The sequence below is a fragment of the Paroedura picta genome, chromosome 12, assembly GCF_049243985.1.
Source record: "Paroedura picta isolate Pp20150507F chromosome 12, Ppicta_v3.0, whole genome shotgun sequence".
NCBI classification, from domain to species: domain Eukaryota; kingdom Metazoa; phylum Chordata; class Lepidosauria; order Squamata; family Gekkonidae; genus Paroedura; species Paroedura picta.
The window spans coordinates 13,696,474-13,712,772 of record NC_135380.1 but is presented as its reverse complement, the minus strand read 5'-3'; the positions used below and the strand labels follow the sequence as shown (position 1 = coordinate 13,712,772).

The 16,299-nt window shown below is 43.5% G+C and overlaps 2 protein-coding genes and 1 long non-coding RNA gene across 4 annotated transcripts in view; 2 read left to right on the top strand and 1 right to left on the bottom strand.

Annotated features, from left to right (window-relative positions):
• Positions 1-1,146: 1,146 nt before the first annotated feature.
• Positions 1,147-12,227, bottom strand: YKT6 (YKT6 vesicular SNARE protein). Of its 2 annotated transcripts, none has more exons than XM_077304991.1 (8): positions 12,050-12,227; positions 9,956-10,096; positions 8,869-8,951; positions 7,619-7,719; positions 6,869-6,973; positions 6,217-6,282; positions 4,335-4,436; positions 1,147-3,636 (listed from the first exon to the last, which is right to left on the bottom strand). In XM_077304991.1, the coding sequence occupies exons 2-8, from the start codon at positions 10,057-10,059 to the stop codon at positions 3,601-3,603; spliced, it is 597 nt and encodes a 198-aa protein (XP_077161106.1). In that variant the 5' UTR covers positions 10,060-10,096; positions 12,050-12,227; the 3' UTR covers positions 1,147-3,600. The 2 variants fall into 2 exon arrangements, with proteins under 2 accessions (XP_077161106.1, XP_077161107.1); XM_077304992.1 differs by lacking the exon at positions 12,050-12,227 and adding an exon at positions 11,732-11,948.
• A 115-nt stretch (positions 12,228-12,342) lies between these two features.
• LOC143821274 (uncharacterized) lies at positions 12,343-13,823 on the top strand. Its single transcript, XR_013225752.1, has 2 exons — positions 12,343-12,525; positions 13,420-13,823. It is a non-coding gene; the product is annotated as an uncharacterized LOC143821274 (long non-coding RNA).
• Positions 13,824-15,549: 1,726 nt separating this feature from the next.
• The window catches only part of GCK (glucokinase), a 38,493-nt gene continuing 37,743 nt past the window's right edge, over positions 15,550-16,299 (top strand). The window contains exon 1 of the mRNA XM_077305353.1: positions 15,550-15,732. Coding sequence (XP_077161468.1) covers positions 15,670-15,732 — 63 coding nt within the window. The 5' untranslated portion in view covers positions 15,550-15,669. The remainder of the gene's footprint in view (positions 15,733-16,299) is intronic.

Sequence of the window (16,299 nt, the reverse complement as noted above, 5' to 3'; positions counted from 1 at the left end):
GCAGTGTGACAAACAGCATTTTAAGAACATCTCAAAGTGCTGGAATACCAAGGAAACAGGAAGGGTTAATTCTCTACTGTGGCTAGAAGCTTGAGTGACAAGCTGCTCCAAGCACTCTGATTGGCCAGCAACAGCTGTGATGGAAGGGACATGAGAGCTATAATGCTGAAGGAATTGAGTTTGTCTAAGAGACCTGCACTGAGAGAAGACCAATCTGAGCCTTAGCTGTTAAGACATCTAGTCTGAGGAAAATATAGTCAGAAGACACAGCTATGACTAAATAGTCTGGATTCAGCTGAAGGTGAAAACAGTTCTGCACAGACAGAACTGGGAATAGTATTTGGCAGAGTGAATTGGGTAGCAAGCAGGCAGCAACCACCAGCTGTTTTCTTTAAAGATAGTAAGGATATAGCAAAATAATACAAAAGGGGGAAAGTCATTTATTTGTACACAAAAAACATCAGAAAGAATGAAACGTTTCTTGAAACAAGAATGAATTGATCAGGGGCTATATTTTTCAACTAAAGCCCACCCTTCCAACTTTCAAAGACAAATAGGCCTGGTTTTATAGATATACAAATCTTTTTTTGTAATAAAGGCCCCATAGCATCTAGTACATTATTTAATTAGCACATTGTTTTTAAAATGGGAAGTATTAAGGAACCAAAGATAATCAGGAACTTGTCCACTAGTCAGTGTACTTTTCTTTCTGGTATGTGTGCAGCTCAAACCATTGTTGCTTTTTGGTGAAATTTAACCCCATTTCCACCTTCCCAAGTGCCAAATTTAAGACTGAGAACAAACTTACCCATTTAATGACAGAAAGAATATTAAGAACTACATGTCTGAATATCGCATGCTCTTCCCCCAGTGAGATCAGGGGCAGTGTCCATGGTTCCCTCTCCTCTTGTTTCACCCATGAGGCAGATTAGACAAAGAGCATGACTGACAGGCCCATGGTCACCCAGTGGGCTTCACACCCAAGCAAGGAATTGAACCCACTTCTCTCCTCACCAGTCATTACACGACTCTGCTGTACCTTGTAACTCTTCCTACGTGGATAACATGAGACACAGCCATTTTTTTTAACCATCAAGTAAACAAATTTATCCATGTAGATGTAATCCAGTAACCAGTACATACACAAAAAGTTAGGCAATATTTATTAAAATACAGTCTTTAAGTAAAAGCTTCCCCATTAGAAGGAGAACTGGGTTATAGATGAGCACATTAACATAGTGGCAGAAAACAGCAACTGAACCAGTTTGCTCTTTACTTCTCTGGGTACATCTCCAAAGTCCAGATTTCATTGAAAGAATGCCGAGTGGGAAGAACAGCTTTCTTTTGAAGGAAGTAGAAACCCAGAACTCACAGCAGTTCTCTATCCACCCCTGTCTATTAGGAATGCTTGTTAAGATCAAAGCCCCAGGAATTAAACAGGCTACAAGAAAAGATGGCTATACAGAAACACATGACAGCCCTGGGCCTAGATCTAAAGCAGAGAGGAGAGAAAGAAAAATTAAGGCAACCAAACACAAGCAGCAACAGAGATGTTGCATTGGTTCTTACCAGTACGACCTTATGTGCCAATCCAAGCAGAGACTACCTTTGGTACAACCTTTGACCCAACCGCTTCCCCTAAGGAGAACGGCCATAAAGGGCACATAAATGCAGCCAAGCTGCCAAAATTCCAGGATGCCCCCCTCCCCAATATAGGCCCTCTAAGATACACAGCAGCTTATTAAAGCTATAGGTTACTCAGCCTGCTTCATGCCTACAGAGCTCTGGGCTCAGTGTTAATTTTTTTTTTATCAGCAGGTGATTAAGTAGTAGAGGTTAGTTGTAAGAATTAAAGGCAGTCAAAACAGGACCCGAAATAGCCATATGCCTTTAAAGGGGGAACAAATAGAATTTGCCCTGGCAGGCTGCCTCTGCTATGGACATTTAAGGACCGCTTTTTGCAGGATGGCAAAATGAAACCTCCCATCTCCCTCCTTTTCAGTGACCACCACAACTAGCCTCATGAATGCTGGTTATCCTGGAGGGAGAGGGAATCCCCTGTCTGATGTCAAAGTCTTGTGCTGACCAACCCACAACCCAACAAGGTAGCCCTGCTCGCTACCACTTCTCTTCCATCAGGCCCCTTGCCAGCCACAAAATCTGTTTGAAGCAGCCTCTCTCTCACCTTGGTGCACATGCACAAACGTAGACCTACCTAACATGGCTGCAATGGGGGAGAGGTTAAATCAGAGGGGAAAATTCAACGGCAGAACAGTATCCCTGCCTCCCTTGATGGAGCAGGCCTCAGAACTCAGGCATCGCTGACAGAAAGAAGAGTCCTAACAACAACAACGTCTAGTACTTTACACAGGACTAGCAGGCAGGGACAAACACTCCAGGAAGGAGGCGTGTAGGGCCGGCTAAAAACATCACAAGACAACATCAAATCACACAACTTCAGTGGCTAAGATGGGTCAAACTTCACAGAACTCTGGCACGGCTCCTAACGGAGAGAGCAGCAGATGGTGCTTCTTGGGTATCGGCACAAATGCCATCGACAAATGGCTACAGGTCAATACTATGGCACGGGCATTACCAAAAAGTAGCCATGACGCGGCAGTGCTGGTGCAGGATTAGCAGGCTGCACCGCAAAAGCAACACAAGCCTCCAACGAGAACCCAAGATAAGCCCTCCTCAAAGCAGCTCGGAAGTGCAAATTCCCAGGTGGAGCTCAAAGCATCGTGCCTTCCTGATCTTGACCAAGGGCAGCAGTGGAGGTTGTAGAAAGCCATCGACCGACTGGTGCCTCTTGCATGGGCAAATAGCCCTAGCACAAGAGCTTCCCATCCTCAGCCAAGGAAGAATTTCAAGCAATTTCACAAGTCCAAGTTCACTCAAACTAACCCTTTCCCCCACCCCCACAGAACCCCTCGACTCATTTCATAAAACAGCACCGGTTCTCAGCCCACCTCAGGTCTCTCACCCCAGCATGTCAGTCAACAGAGGAACTCAGAGTGACTCTGAATGAGGTGACGGATTGGCAAGGTTTCTGTCTTGCCTCCATAACCAGCCCAAAGGGAGACTCCCCACTGTTACCAGGTGTAGCACAGAGACCTGAAACTCAAGATTCAGGACTGGCTTGCGACCTTCGGGTGGTTTTTCTAGCGTTACGTGAGCAAACAGGAATCAATACGGAACAAGTCCACAGCCAGTTTAAGGTTTCAGAAAGAAGCAGGCCAGAGGAACCCCCCACACGGTCCAACAGTGACTACCGACCGGACTGCTGGAACCATCAGTGCCCCTTCAGACCAGTGGGGAAAACACAACTATATTCACTCCCATAACAGAGACACCTTGGAGTCCAAAATGCCTTCATTCCAAAGTGGGGGGTGGGTGGGAATAGACGATTGTTTGAAGTTCACGAGCCACAACACCGTGTCCCATTCCAGGCATCCAGTCTGGCTAAAGCGGCTAACACTGGAGACAAGGATTGCCATCGTAGGTAGTTTCGGGATACATCTCGCTGCCTCTTTTCCGGAGTGCTGAATGTGAGTGAAGGCCTGATAGTCCAGAGCGGAGGGTGGGACGCAGCTGACAGGGTCACATGATTTCACAGCACGAGTTCTGCTTTCGCGCCTTAAGGGGATGTCAAAGAAGCACACACATCATGAGAGGCTTTCCCTTTACAAGTTAACAAGTCCTCAGAAGTCCCTACTGGTGCTATCGTGGTGGCGTGGGAACCAGTGCTGAGCACTAAGCCGGGTGGGAAGGGACAGCAGCTCCCACGTGGCACAGCCACAGCAAGCCTAATGCTAGTGCGACAGGCCAATGAGTGCAAGGTCTTTCCTCGCGAGGTCTGTTTCTTTCATTTGTTTGGACTTGGCCCAAATTAGATCAATTATCCTGGCAGGGGCTCATGGGAATGGTAGTCCATGGACACCTGGAGGGCCGCAGCAAATGCTGGCAGGGGCTCATGTGAATGATAGTCCATGGACATCTGGAGGGCCGCAGTTTGACTACCCCTGGTTTAGAATAACCTCCTGTGACAAGTCAGTCTTGCATATTTGAAAGAATTCTGCCACACAATTGTCACAAAAACCAAGGAGGTTAGTTGGCTGGGCCAACAAGGAAACTCAACGTTAACCTAAAAGGCAGAGTACTATTTCGGCACCCAGTCTTTCAGGAGGTTCGCAGCCCCTCTCTCGGGCTATACATAGCCACTATTCATTGCCCTGGACAGACTCATACTCTCACTGACTCAAAATACTCAAATGGGGAGACAGAAAAGCGCTGATGTGAGAAGAGAACTGGAGCACTAGCCTGAATGGACTTACAGTTTTGTAGAAGGCTTTTGACTGAGTTCCAAGGACCTCTGATTTGGACACCAAGTCATCCAGTTTTTCTCCTCGTTCTAACAAAGACTCCATGGTATTGTGCTAAGTGGGAAAAGAGGAAAGCCAAAAGAAAGAGCGTGTTATGCCACCAACAACTCGGTAAGCCCAGCTGCAGACGGCAAGTATACCATTATCACATTAGTACCCTGAGCCTTACTTATTAGCACTCTTCCCATGGCACCTCTGCTTTAATTTAATAGAAAGAAAATTTGCATTAGATGCCTGGAAGCACAATGTCCTTTTTTGCGAAAGGTCAATGAGCAAATGTTTTGCTTGCCACAGACCCAGCAGTCACACAATCACCAGCTGGACTTGCCTGGCATGTACTGAAGTACCTTCTTGATACCAGGCAACATCTATTTTATTAAAGTGAGCCGCTAATGGATTTTAATTGCAGACCATTTTTATATTACCAGATATATCATTTATGAACACTTTATATTGTCAAGTTACTGGAGAAGGGGGTACATTCCAAGCCGGATTTAATTATTTTACACTGAAATATTGTATCAGAAATTACTCAAAGATCATCTGATGGAGAAGTGGGGTATCAGCTGAGCTGAAGTCTGATGGTCCTTCATAAGGACAGACGGCGAGCTCTTCTCCCACCTCCTCAGTCCAGCGTCATCTTTAAGACCAACAAAGTTCTATTCTGCATGCACACTTCTTCAGGTGACTTATGGTGCCACTAGACTCAAACTTTGTTCTGTTGCTTCAGACTAAAACAGCTACCCACTTGAATCTTGCCTTCCTGGTTAATGAGAAAACTGATCCCTCTCAGTTTTCTAGGAATGAGAGCTGGGTCTCTCTGCCTCAGGGGGAGAGGACAGCACTGACTTCTCTCTTTTGAAGGGCAGGGGCTCAGATAGATCCAACAAAAATTTTAAAAATCCCAGTACAGTTTCGCAGATTGCTAAATTTTGCCACTGCCTTACTAAAGTATCTTTTTATAGTAATATTATTTTTCGCTCTGCTGCTCCCTAGTTGGAAGATACTTACAATCAGCTTTGTCCCCAACCCTCATTGTTCTGCCTGGAGTGGCTAATACAAAATAGGATTAAAACAGCAGTTTAATCATTAAAGTATCTGCTCATCTCAATAGGAGGCCGCACTTCATCACAAACAAGGCCTTCCTAAGTTGCAGGAGAAGAAACACCTCTGGGGCAAGACAAAGCAAGACATTCCTCCACAATGCAAGAAACCTTATTAGAGATGAAGTCAGATCTTTGTGACATCGTTTAAAAAAAAGAGAGGTGATGCAACCATGGCAGTAGTCATGACCTAATTCTCCCTGATTGCATTGTGTTTTCCACTCAGGGCTCACACTGCAGAATGACAGGCAGCTATTAAAAGACTGGTTTGGGGACCTGCCACTCCTGTCAAAGCAACCCAGGATGTACAGACACACACATGGAGTTCTATCCAAAGAGGAAAATGGTTTTACAGCAATTATAGTCTTGTGAAGAAGCATTTCTAGACTGATGACAACCAATGCTTGTGTTGTACACCTTGATTGCAATGTATGTTTTCCTGCCATTGTTTGCAGTGTTACCAAGAACTACAGAGAGTGAGTTCCAGCTGTAACTTGCCTATGAGGCCATAACAGTCTCCCAAGCCAGATTTCCACATCCGTTTAACATATACGTTGTATTCCTTTTTTGCGAAAGGTCAGTGAGCAAATGTTTTGCTTTTATCCTTCAGACACTCTGTTCACCTATTACAGTTCTCTGCCTGAGAATACCCCCATGCCAAAATTATGCCCCAGATTAAAAACATTACATGAGCTGCCTGTTTCATCAAGGCTCCAAGTTGTGGCCCTTACCAAGATGATTTTGGTCTCATCCAGCTCTGCTTGTACTTTTGTCATTGCATCCGCATCACGGGGATTCTGAAAGGATAAAGCATTTTGCTTCACGTCTGTTGCCAAGATTCTGGAGACAATCTTCTTTGCCTAATATTCTAATGAAGACAGTGGACTGTTCTTCCAAGGTAGATGCACAAAGCCTGAACACGCGGGGCCTGGAAAAATTCACATTGCCCTCCTGCTCTTGAGAATCAATTCTTGCTAGATCATGGGTTCTACTTACATAGTACAGGAAAGATAAGAGGTAATTGGTGCTGAGGCTACTGGCAGAGCCATGCATCCCAGGCTTTGATAAAACTCATTTTTTTAAAAATAGTACCCCCCCCCAAAAAAAAGAACTCATGTATCAAGAAGTTTAAAGACAAAACCCAAGTTAAAGAAATCATATGTCAATTTCACAAGAGCAACAACACACTTATAGAATCTGTAGCATTTTTGTTTATGATAAAAATGAAAAGACATTAAGCTACAAGACTGAGTAAGCCAGCACTGTGTGCTGGAGATCCCTACCCCCATTCCAGTTCCTTCACATGAAAACTTATAGATCAGCCTCTACCTGGTATTTACATGAAATTTTCCTTCACATGAAAACGTATAGATCAGCCTCTACCTGGTATTTACTAAGGTAACTGTCCAGCGCTGTGTAGTTTATTGTTGTTGGGGAACCAGAGGGCCAGTCTATTCTGTTAACTTGCCTGGCAAACTCATCCAGCACCTACAAGGTGAGATAATAGCAGGAATTCATTATACAGAATTTAGGGGAAATTCTTCATTTTAAACAGAATTGGCAAATACTAACCTGGTACCTTTAATGGATCTTGGACAGACATCTCCTGGTGCTCAAGAAACCATGTAAGCATGATGATTCTATGGATAATTTTGCTAAGCATTATCACCAGTGGCAAACACAGATTACTTTCATCCAGTTTCTAATTGTTCTCTATGAGGGCACTTCTCTTCCCAGTTAAATGTGTAGGTAAAATGTACAGATAGTTCTAGATCTAAACAACCCCCTTAGTAATAAATCAAGACAAGAGTGGCTGCTTTTGCGCTTTAAAAGAAAAGAAGCCCTCTTCACAAGCTATGTAGGTCCAACCTTGGCTGATATACAGAGAGCAAACTTCCCAGAAACCCCACATATGTTGCCCTGAGCTCCTTCAAAGCAAGCCAGAATACAAATAACAAACTGCTTGGTTTAAGGAAGCAGGAGAGAAACTACTCTTGCTGGACGTTAAAAGCCCTCAAAGTCCTAAGACAAGGCCTCAGGTGCAAGTAAGGTAAAGTTTTCAGGGCCAAAAGTATATTAAGCCTTTTACTTTCTACTGCAGTGTCTCCTCTTATGGTAGGAACTTGTGCTTACCTTATCCAACAAGGTGAAGCAGACCCGTGGTGGGTATTCATTGTCAGCAATCACCACACCAGCCAACCCATCATTGCGAACATAAACATGACAGAGATACTCTGAAGCAAAAAGAAAATGAAAAATGGCTTAGTGTTTGCATGGTAAGGCAGTCAAATGATGAGTTCATCTGGAACAACCTATTTTGGATAGCAATTCTAGATTTAATAACATCTCAGCTGCATCTCAGCTACAGAACAAAAATAGAGCTTTGCTGTAAATACAACCCTCTCCACACACACATATACTGATAAATTTCAAAATGGGGCAGAGGGAAATACACCGGAAGACTATAACAAATCCTTCTTAAAGCACTTCGCAGTCAGGAATAGACACACTCCAAGGCACAACTGAATATATTTTTTCAGAGGGAAAGGGAAGAAGGGAAAGAGAATGAGGCATGATGCTATAGGGGAGTAAGGCAACTCTATCTAAGGCCCTCCCATGCCCAGGATTTCACAAGACACAGCTCAACATATTGATGCTCACCACAGAAGCTGGCCTTAAAAAGAAAGCCTACCAGGATTCCTACCAGAACACATAAACCTAATATTTTCAACTGATAAAACAAGAGCAGAATGTTTCTAGCACACTGGGATAGATGACCACACAAATATATATGCCAGAGTACAGTGAGCACAATGGGGAGATAAAAACTGGGTAGAATGGACTTGCTACTATGGAAAAGTGAAACCAGTTCAGGCCCTGTGCTTATATTTTGTTGGGGCTGTAAGAAAAGTACAGGAATGTAGTTCGTTGTCAGGCAGGTTTCTGCCTCTGTTCTACTTTCCACTGCCTACCTCAGTATAACCTGGCTGAAATTCCATCTGGATATGTCTAGGATCTTCTTGCCCCTGTTGCTTCTTTAACCATTTGTTTAGTGCATTTAAAGACGAGTATGAAAAGGATGAATGAAGCAGTTCCAGCTCATATCAGTGTGCAATATTTCCCTAGGACAATTAAACAAGTTTTTGGTGGACCAGCTTTGCAGAAGCTCATTTCTTATTAGATTTTTTAAAGGGAGATTTCAAAACCAAATAACTTGCCTGAAGGAAAAAAATAAATTAAACAAGAACTAAAACATTTATAGCACAAGACAATATGCTCATTTTCGGCTAGAAAAGCAGACGTTACACTCCCAAGCCACAACTCTAGCAATGTCTGTACATTTTACGCTCTTGTATTCATTGGGCATTTCTATATACTCTTACCTTGTTCCTTTACGGAAGCTCTGCTGCCTAGGTCTGAACGCTCTACTATCAGTTGACTTGTGAAGGTCATGAATTCCTGAACACTGAGGAGGAGGGGGGAAAGAAATGTAGTTCCTTTAAGTTTACTTAATAAAGCTCCTCGTGGATTTATTTTTAATCCATTTATACTCTACCTTTCTCCCCAATAGGTACCCAAAGAAGCTTAGATCCTTCTTTCCTCCATTTTATCCTAACAATAATGCTGCAGGGTAGGTTAGGATGAGTGTGTGCAACTGGCCCAAGGTATGAGTGGGAAATCCCTGGCATGAGTGGGAATTTGAACCTGGGTCTCCCAGATACTAGTCCAACACTCTAATCAGAAATGCAATCAATCAATTAATATTACACACAGTGCATTTGGATGCCAGAATGATCCATGCAACAGCCACCTCTAAATTAGACTTCTGCAACTCGCTAAATTTGGGGGCTACAGAAGGAAATGTTTTAATGGTGTTACATATGATTGTAAATTTTATTGATTCTCAACTGTATGCTTTTTACCCACTCTGAGCATGCAGGAGATCAGGGCTATAAAAATAAATATTGATTGACTGATAAATGATGAACAAAGAAAAGTGGATTTTTATTCTCTAGCAATTTCTATTCTAGGTTTAAGAATGCTTGTATTTTTTCATGATGGATTTCCCTCTCACTCCTGAGAGGTTAAATTCAAGATTAGCTGGCACAATATTTACTCAGTACTCTCTTAGAATCTACCACCTTGGTTAGTAGGAAAACTGAGAAGAAATTAGGGCTACTTATACTCGCAAGTGCAAGGAAACAACACATCTTAAAACTATGCTCAGATTAGCAAAAGGGGCCTTCTAAGCTCTTTATATCATTCATATGGAGAAGGAATTTTTAAAAGCAAGACTCATGGCAATGAAATGATAACACTAGCAATGCTAAAAATGAAAAGCCTCTGTCCAGGTGAGTATTTTGAAATCCATAAAATTACCATAATACGGACACTATAATCCAGGTTGAAACCCAGGAAAATACCACAGGAAGAGGCTCTCATAACCATGCTGATGTTTTCAGAACATACCTTGATCTCTGGAAAAAACTAAATGATGACACATCATAGGCAGCTTTCAGTAAATGCACTTTGGGATCTCCTTTGTAAAGTACACTTAGGCTATACAGCTTCATCCTTGTACCAGATTAAGCCCCTCCAATTCTCAGTAACCTGAAGAAACAGACATAAATATACAGCTGAATAGGAAAATACACTGATGTCACAAGAACCAGTGTCAACATATGCTGTTAAGTAGGCATCTGCAGACTTATCTCAAGACAAAACCTGAATTCTCTACACATCAGAAAATGAGGTACAGGAGGACTTCCTATGCATATCAATGTTATTGTAAATTTAAAGTCAGTTCTATTCATTTCAGCCAGTTTATTTACATACACAAATGCACAGAGCTATAATATACTATAATAAAATATTCTTCATCAGATGACCAACAATTTAAAGTATTTGGTATCATCATACCAAAAGAAAGATGGGCATTTTTAAATTTTAAAAGACAAAACAGACAGCATAAGGCTGTCTGTTGATTTTTCTCTCTTTTAAAATTCCATTCTTTTTTCATTCCATACAAAAATGAAGTTATGACTTCCACTGTTAGTTCTAGTTCTGGCTGATCTCAGATGTATGCTGAAAATGGTGCTGAAAAATAACACCATCAAAAACATTAAACAAATTTCTGTACCACGTTACCTGTAACACTCAGCTCAAACATAAAGCATTCAACATTACTTTTAAAACAAGTATTTTAATTCATTTTTGTTGTTCTGCTTCTAAAATTTCATCTGTTTCAAAACCTTTGGCAGGTTGTGACTGCAACTGAAATTTAAAAAAAAATTGTCCCAGAAGTGTCACAACGTGCAATTCAAACATGTCAGCCTGTGGTTTCTGCCATCATATTAGTCATAGGCAACCTCTATGTTTCTTTTGTGAAGATGTAGGAGGCAGCAGTTATCATCCAACAGGTTTACACACTTATGACCACATTTTGTCCATGAGACACAAGATGAGTTGTCAGAATGCTCTGAAACAAAGAACTGGCTACTGTAGCACAAGCACAGGGGAACAAGTAAGTACTACAAGCAATTGACCTGGGTTGGGTGGGATGAGAGAACTCAGTGTTTGAAGGTACCAAGGCAGCCCAGCTCCTACTCACCTCCATTTGTTCAGCATGAACCCTTCCCCTCCAAATAATCTTGCAATACCTTAAGGACATTTACAAGGACTCAAGTTTTCGCACACCAGTTCATCAGAGGCAAGAAGCATTTATCCATATGGTTTATTATTTACATACAGAAATGGGGGTGGAATTATCAAGGGGATTCAAAAAGCCCTGTAACAGAGGTTTAGTTTGTGACTCTGTTGCTTTGTTTTACAAACTGTATAAATGCCTGACGGTCGTATCAAAAAGGGGTGGGGCAGAAATCATTTAAATGAATACAGTAGATCCATTATATTCCCCTGCATAACCCACACATTCACATAATAAGCATTGAAGAAAATTATGCATAGTAAATCTTACAGAGCTTTCTTGACCTTTTGGCTTCACTAAGCTCCCCTCCCCCCCTTCTAGCCATGCCAGTACATGCAAATGACACCATCTGAGGATAACCCTTTATGATCTGCCAAAGCCCAGTCTGACTCACAAGGAATTTTTTCAGGATACACCTTTCAGCTGTCACAAGCTTCCTTTTTCTCCTCTGCAATTATCCTGAGCACACCCCACTGCCACAGAAGCATCACAAACCTACTGGGCTCACTTTTACCCCAGTGCTCATCCTTTTTGCCCACCTCCTTGCCTTCGCTTTCTCAGACACAGCTACCCACTGAACACACACTTCAGGCATCCGAGGAAGCGGGCTCCTGCCCAGAAAAGCTTCTGCCAAAATAAAACTATCAATTCTCAAGCTGCCACGAGCCTGCCCGTTCCTTTGGCCTGCCACAGAGATCACACGGCTCCCCAGTACGGCTCCAGTCAGGACCTCTGAATTCCCAGTCAGTCCCAGGGGCAGGAGCAGGCCCAGCGACCCCGCCCGTCCCCCCCCCCCAAGGGCTCGCCCCATGTCCCTCGCAGGCCCCCGTCGCTCGCTTCACTTCAACGGTTAATACCCGCTCAGACGCTCTTTCCTTCCTTCCTCTGAAGGAGAGGCCCGAGTCGGCTCCGGCCAGCTGCCTCCCCGCGTCTCTGGCCTCAAGGTTCCCCCAGCGGCTGTGAAGGAATTAACGAAGCCAAAGCCGGAACGCCGTGAACCCGGCAGCAGAACGCCAAGAAGACCGGAAGTCCTGCCAACTCGACGAAAGGTCGACCAACCGCCGCCCGGAGCGGCCGGAGCGTCCTGCGCGTGCGCACAATCGCTCGCCGCGTGAAGGCGGAGCCTCGGTCGGAGGCGTTCTCCCGCTTGACTTCCGGTTCCCAGGTGCAGTCGCGGCAGTCGTCCATGTGCGGGGCGAGGGTGGCGAGCCTGATGCCAAGAAACCTCTTTGAATAACGCAGGCAGAATTAAAGGGTTTTCTTTCCATTGCACTGATTCTAAATAACCGTGTTGTGTCCCTCCCGCTCACTCTCAACAAAGAGCAAAAATATGGTGCGTAACAAAGACTTTCCTCCCAACTCTCTTGGTTTTAAATAACTTTTTCTAAGCAAAATTCAAGTACAGTGTTTTAGTGGTTTAGATTGTCGGATTAGTCTGGAGAAGACCCACCAGAATCGAATCCCTACTCGTGTCGTGGAAGCTCGCTGGGTGAATTTGGGTCAATCGCATTATCTCAGCCTAACCTACCTCACAGGGTTGTTGTTAATAAAATGGAGAATCTGATTTGGATCCTCATTGGGGAGAAAGGCAGGGTATAAATGATTTTTAAATGTCGTGTTCTCCCCCCAACCCCCATCCAGACACGTTAACATTTCTGGAGAATGTCAAAGCCCACCCCTACATTGTTTTGTGTTATTTTGATGGGTCTGACTCCTAATAAAAGCTATCACATGACTTTTATTTTCAAATTACTCTCATCATAGAGCAGCTTCCAGAACGGTTACATACTTGTGGGATTTAGCAGGCAGGCAGAATAACATGCCTTTGTTGAATTGCCAGTGGAAAAACACATAAACTTAATTAAACATGGCCGTTACGTGGTCTGGTCAGTAAATAAAATGTAATGTCAATGAGGCAAGAAAGAGGGAAGAGAGAAACCAGGATTTCTTTTCTAACAGCCAGTGAAGAAGCAGGGGGATCCAACAATCAGGAGAATCTTATTTGTGCAGAATTTTGTGCAGATGGCATGATCACTTTGAGGCACCGATTATTCCAAATCCTCGTTTTACTTAAAAAGTGCATTGATCCCTGTTCACCCCACCACCCTTCCCCTTTCCATGTTAAACTTTGATTGTTACTGAACAAAGTTTGAGTCCAATGGCACCTTTAAGACCAGCAAACTCTTCTTTATTATTTATTATGATGATTATGATTTGATTGTTACAGGAAGGGAGTGCTGTGCAGAGCTCCTTCTTTTCCCATCTCTTTGCCTAGAAACCTGATGAACTAGCTGAAGAGCCACACCCACACCCACATCCTACAACAGGGAGCCAATCAGAGACCAGGAAAACGCTCCTTCTAAGGATGTCGACACGTCTGGCGTGACTGCGGAAGAGGCGGAGGGGGAGGCTTCCTTTCAACGTGGCGGTGGGCGTTGGGGTGACCGGCATCCTTCTCCAAGCCTTTCTCTACTCTGGAGAGGAAGCCAGGTGTAAAGAATATTGACCCAGAAATGTGTTCAAAGATTAATGACTAAGAAACATGTTATCTCGTTTTGATAAACATTTATTTCCTGAGCTGCATGGAAGATTGCAGCCTCCTGCTGATAAAGCTTGTCCATTTTAAAGACATCACTGAGGGATCGTTTTTCTGTTTCAGATAATGTGCAAGGCCAGATTAGACGTCTCCTGCTTTCAGTGTCAAAACACACCAGAAACTAGCCATGTCGGTCTGAAGCAGCACAACAAAACCAAATCGGAGTCCAGTGGCACCTTTAAGCCAACAAATATTTATTCAAGGCTTGAGCTTTCGAGTGCTGATTTTCTTTTGTTGAGAAACTAGACAGTATAGCTATACCAGTGAGAGACATCCCCTCTCATTATGAGCTGGACAGAGAACTGACCTAAACTCCACCCTTTCTGATATACTATGATATCCCTACTATTTCCCTACTATTTGAGAAAGCTCTCTCTCTCTCCCTCCCCTTGATCTCCAAAGAACTCACATGAATTCATGAGATGTTTTGGCATCATTAAACTGAGAAAGTTTGGCATTTTTCAAGAGTGTCACCTTGAGGATGCTTCTCTCACTACAAATGCTAATTTTCTACCCCCAGCATTTCCCTTCCACTTTAATTAGGGATGCCAGTCCCTGAAAATTACAGGTTATCGCCAGACCAAAGAGACCTGTTCCCCTGGAGAAAAAGGCTGTTTTGGAGGGTGGACTTCATAGTATTATACTCCATTGAGGTCCCTCTCCTCCCCCCAAATCCTGCCTACTCCTGGCTCCACCCCCCAAAGTCTCCAGGTCTTTCCCAACCCAGAGCTGACAACCTTAGCTGTAATCAAGCTGGTTACAATGCGCATTTTACCACTACATCGCAACTGCCATCCCAATTTCTGACTCAGATCTCCACTGCAATTCGTATCTGATGAAAGGAGAATTGACTCTCCAGAGTTCATATCCACAAATCTTGTGGCTCTGTTAAGGTTTGAAATTGGATTGGAATCTAGCTGTTCTACTGCAGACCAACTATCTTTATCTTGTTTATCTGTTGTATGCCAGCTGCTACCCACACCTTCCCACTGTTTGCATGCACACGAAAGCTCATGACTTGAATAAAACTTTGTTTGTCTTAAAGGTGCCACTGGACTCTTGTTTAGCCAGGCCACAGATATTTATTTTATTTTTATTTCTCGTATGGCAGAGTTATGCATAGGAAGCATATAATAATATAAAACATGTAGCCAAGTAAGTACAATGGTTATGCAGACAGAATGTCTACAGTTATGCAAAAAGAAGGTGGCCAACTTGAGGAAAACATTCCTAAAGCAACTAAAGAGACGTTTCTATACAGCAAAAAGAGATCTGGCAGAAGGGCGGCCATGTCCCATATATACTCTATGGAAATACTGATGGGTGGAAGTTTCCAAACTTCAGATGGTACAACAGATCAGAAGTGACATGAACCCTCTGGAAGCTTGAGATGTTATTACCAACCCACCTCGCTGTGTGTCCCTTAAGCATGAATAAATTTTAAACTGCATCTCATTTTTGTACCGCAGGCAGGAGAGAAGCTCACCAAAACTGTCCTAAGCAGACTGGTCTACTCCATGGGAATTACTCCCAGGAAAGTGCCCTTAGGATTGCATTGTAATTACATCACCGATCTCTGGCATAATTTACTAGGAAACAGGCCGGGTAGAAATCAAAGGGAAAAGTTCTGCTCAATCAGATCTAGGATTGCGCAGTGTGACTTCTAGATCTGAGCTCTGCTTGAGATGCATCAGCAGCCTTTATATTGATAATGATAAGGCTGGAATGTGACTGGCTGTCACCTGCCTCTGATTATTTGGCTCCCCCTCCCCTCGGCTTTTGACTGGAATATCTGATAATGTTCCGAATGCTCCGGGCAAAGGTCGCAGGCATTGAATGTGGAGGATGAAATTGCTCTGAAGGAAGGTAGAGCTTCTGTCCATGGGGCTGGATATGGAAGGGATGCCGAGGATGAGAAAACTGAGAGGAAAAAGGTGCCAGGAGGTAAGGAGGCACGGGGACGCATTTGGCCATAATGCCTGGAAGGAAGAGGTGAGTCAGCAGACATAAGGAGTTGGTGGCGCAAGTGTAACTGAACTAGTGGGGGTGGGTGGGTCAGGAATCAATGTGACAAGAAAGCAGGAAGGAATTATTCCAAATTCTGCAAGCAGAGAACGGTAAACAGCATTTAAAAGCAAGTAAGAGAGAAATAGTCAAAGGTAGCAACTTTCAGAAAGCCTGTGAAAGTTTTTTAAATGTCTGTGGCTAGCACTGGAAACTATACTGGGGTATCACACTGGTGGGGCATCACTTTGGCTTTGGGGCCAATGAATGGTTTTGTGTTCTTGACACAATACATGCAGAGGTTTTAGAGGTGCTGTGACATCTCTGTTCTTTAACACCAGATCAGTGTTTTAGACTTCCATAAGGACTTGGTATGGGCAGGAACAGGGAGAAAGGAAGCCAGTGACCCTGCAGACATTGAAGTAATTAAACTGCCGTCTCTATTTGCAACTATGTTTCTCCCTTATTTTGATGCCTAGCATTAAGGATGCAGCAGATCTGGTAGGA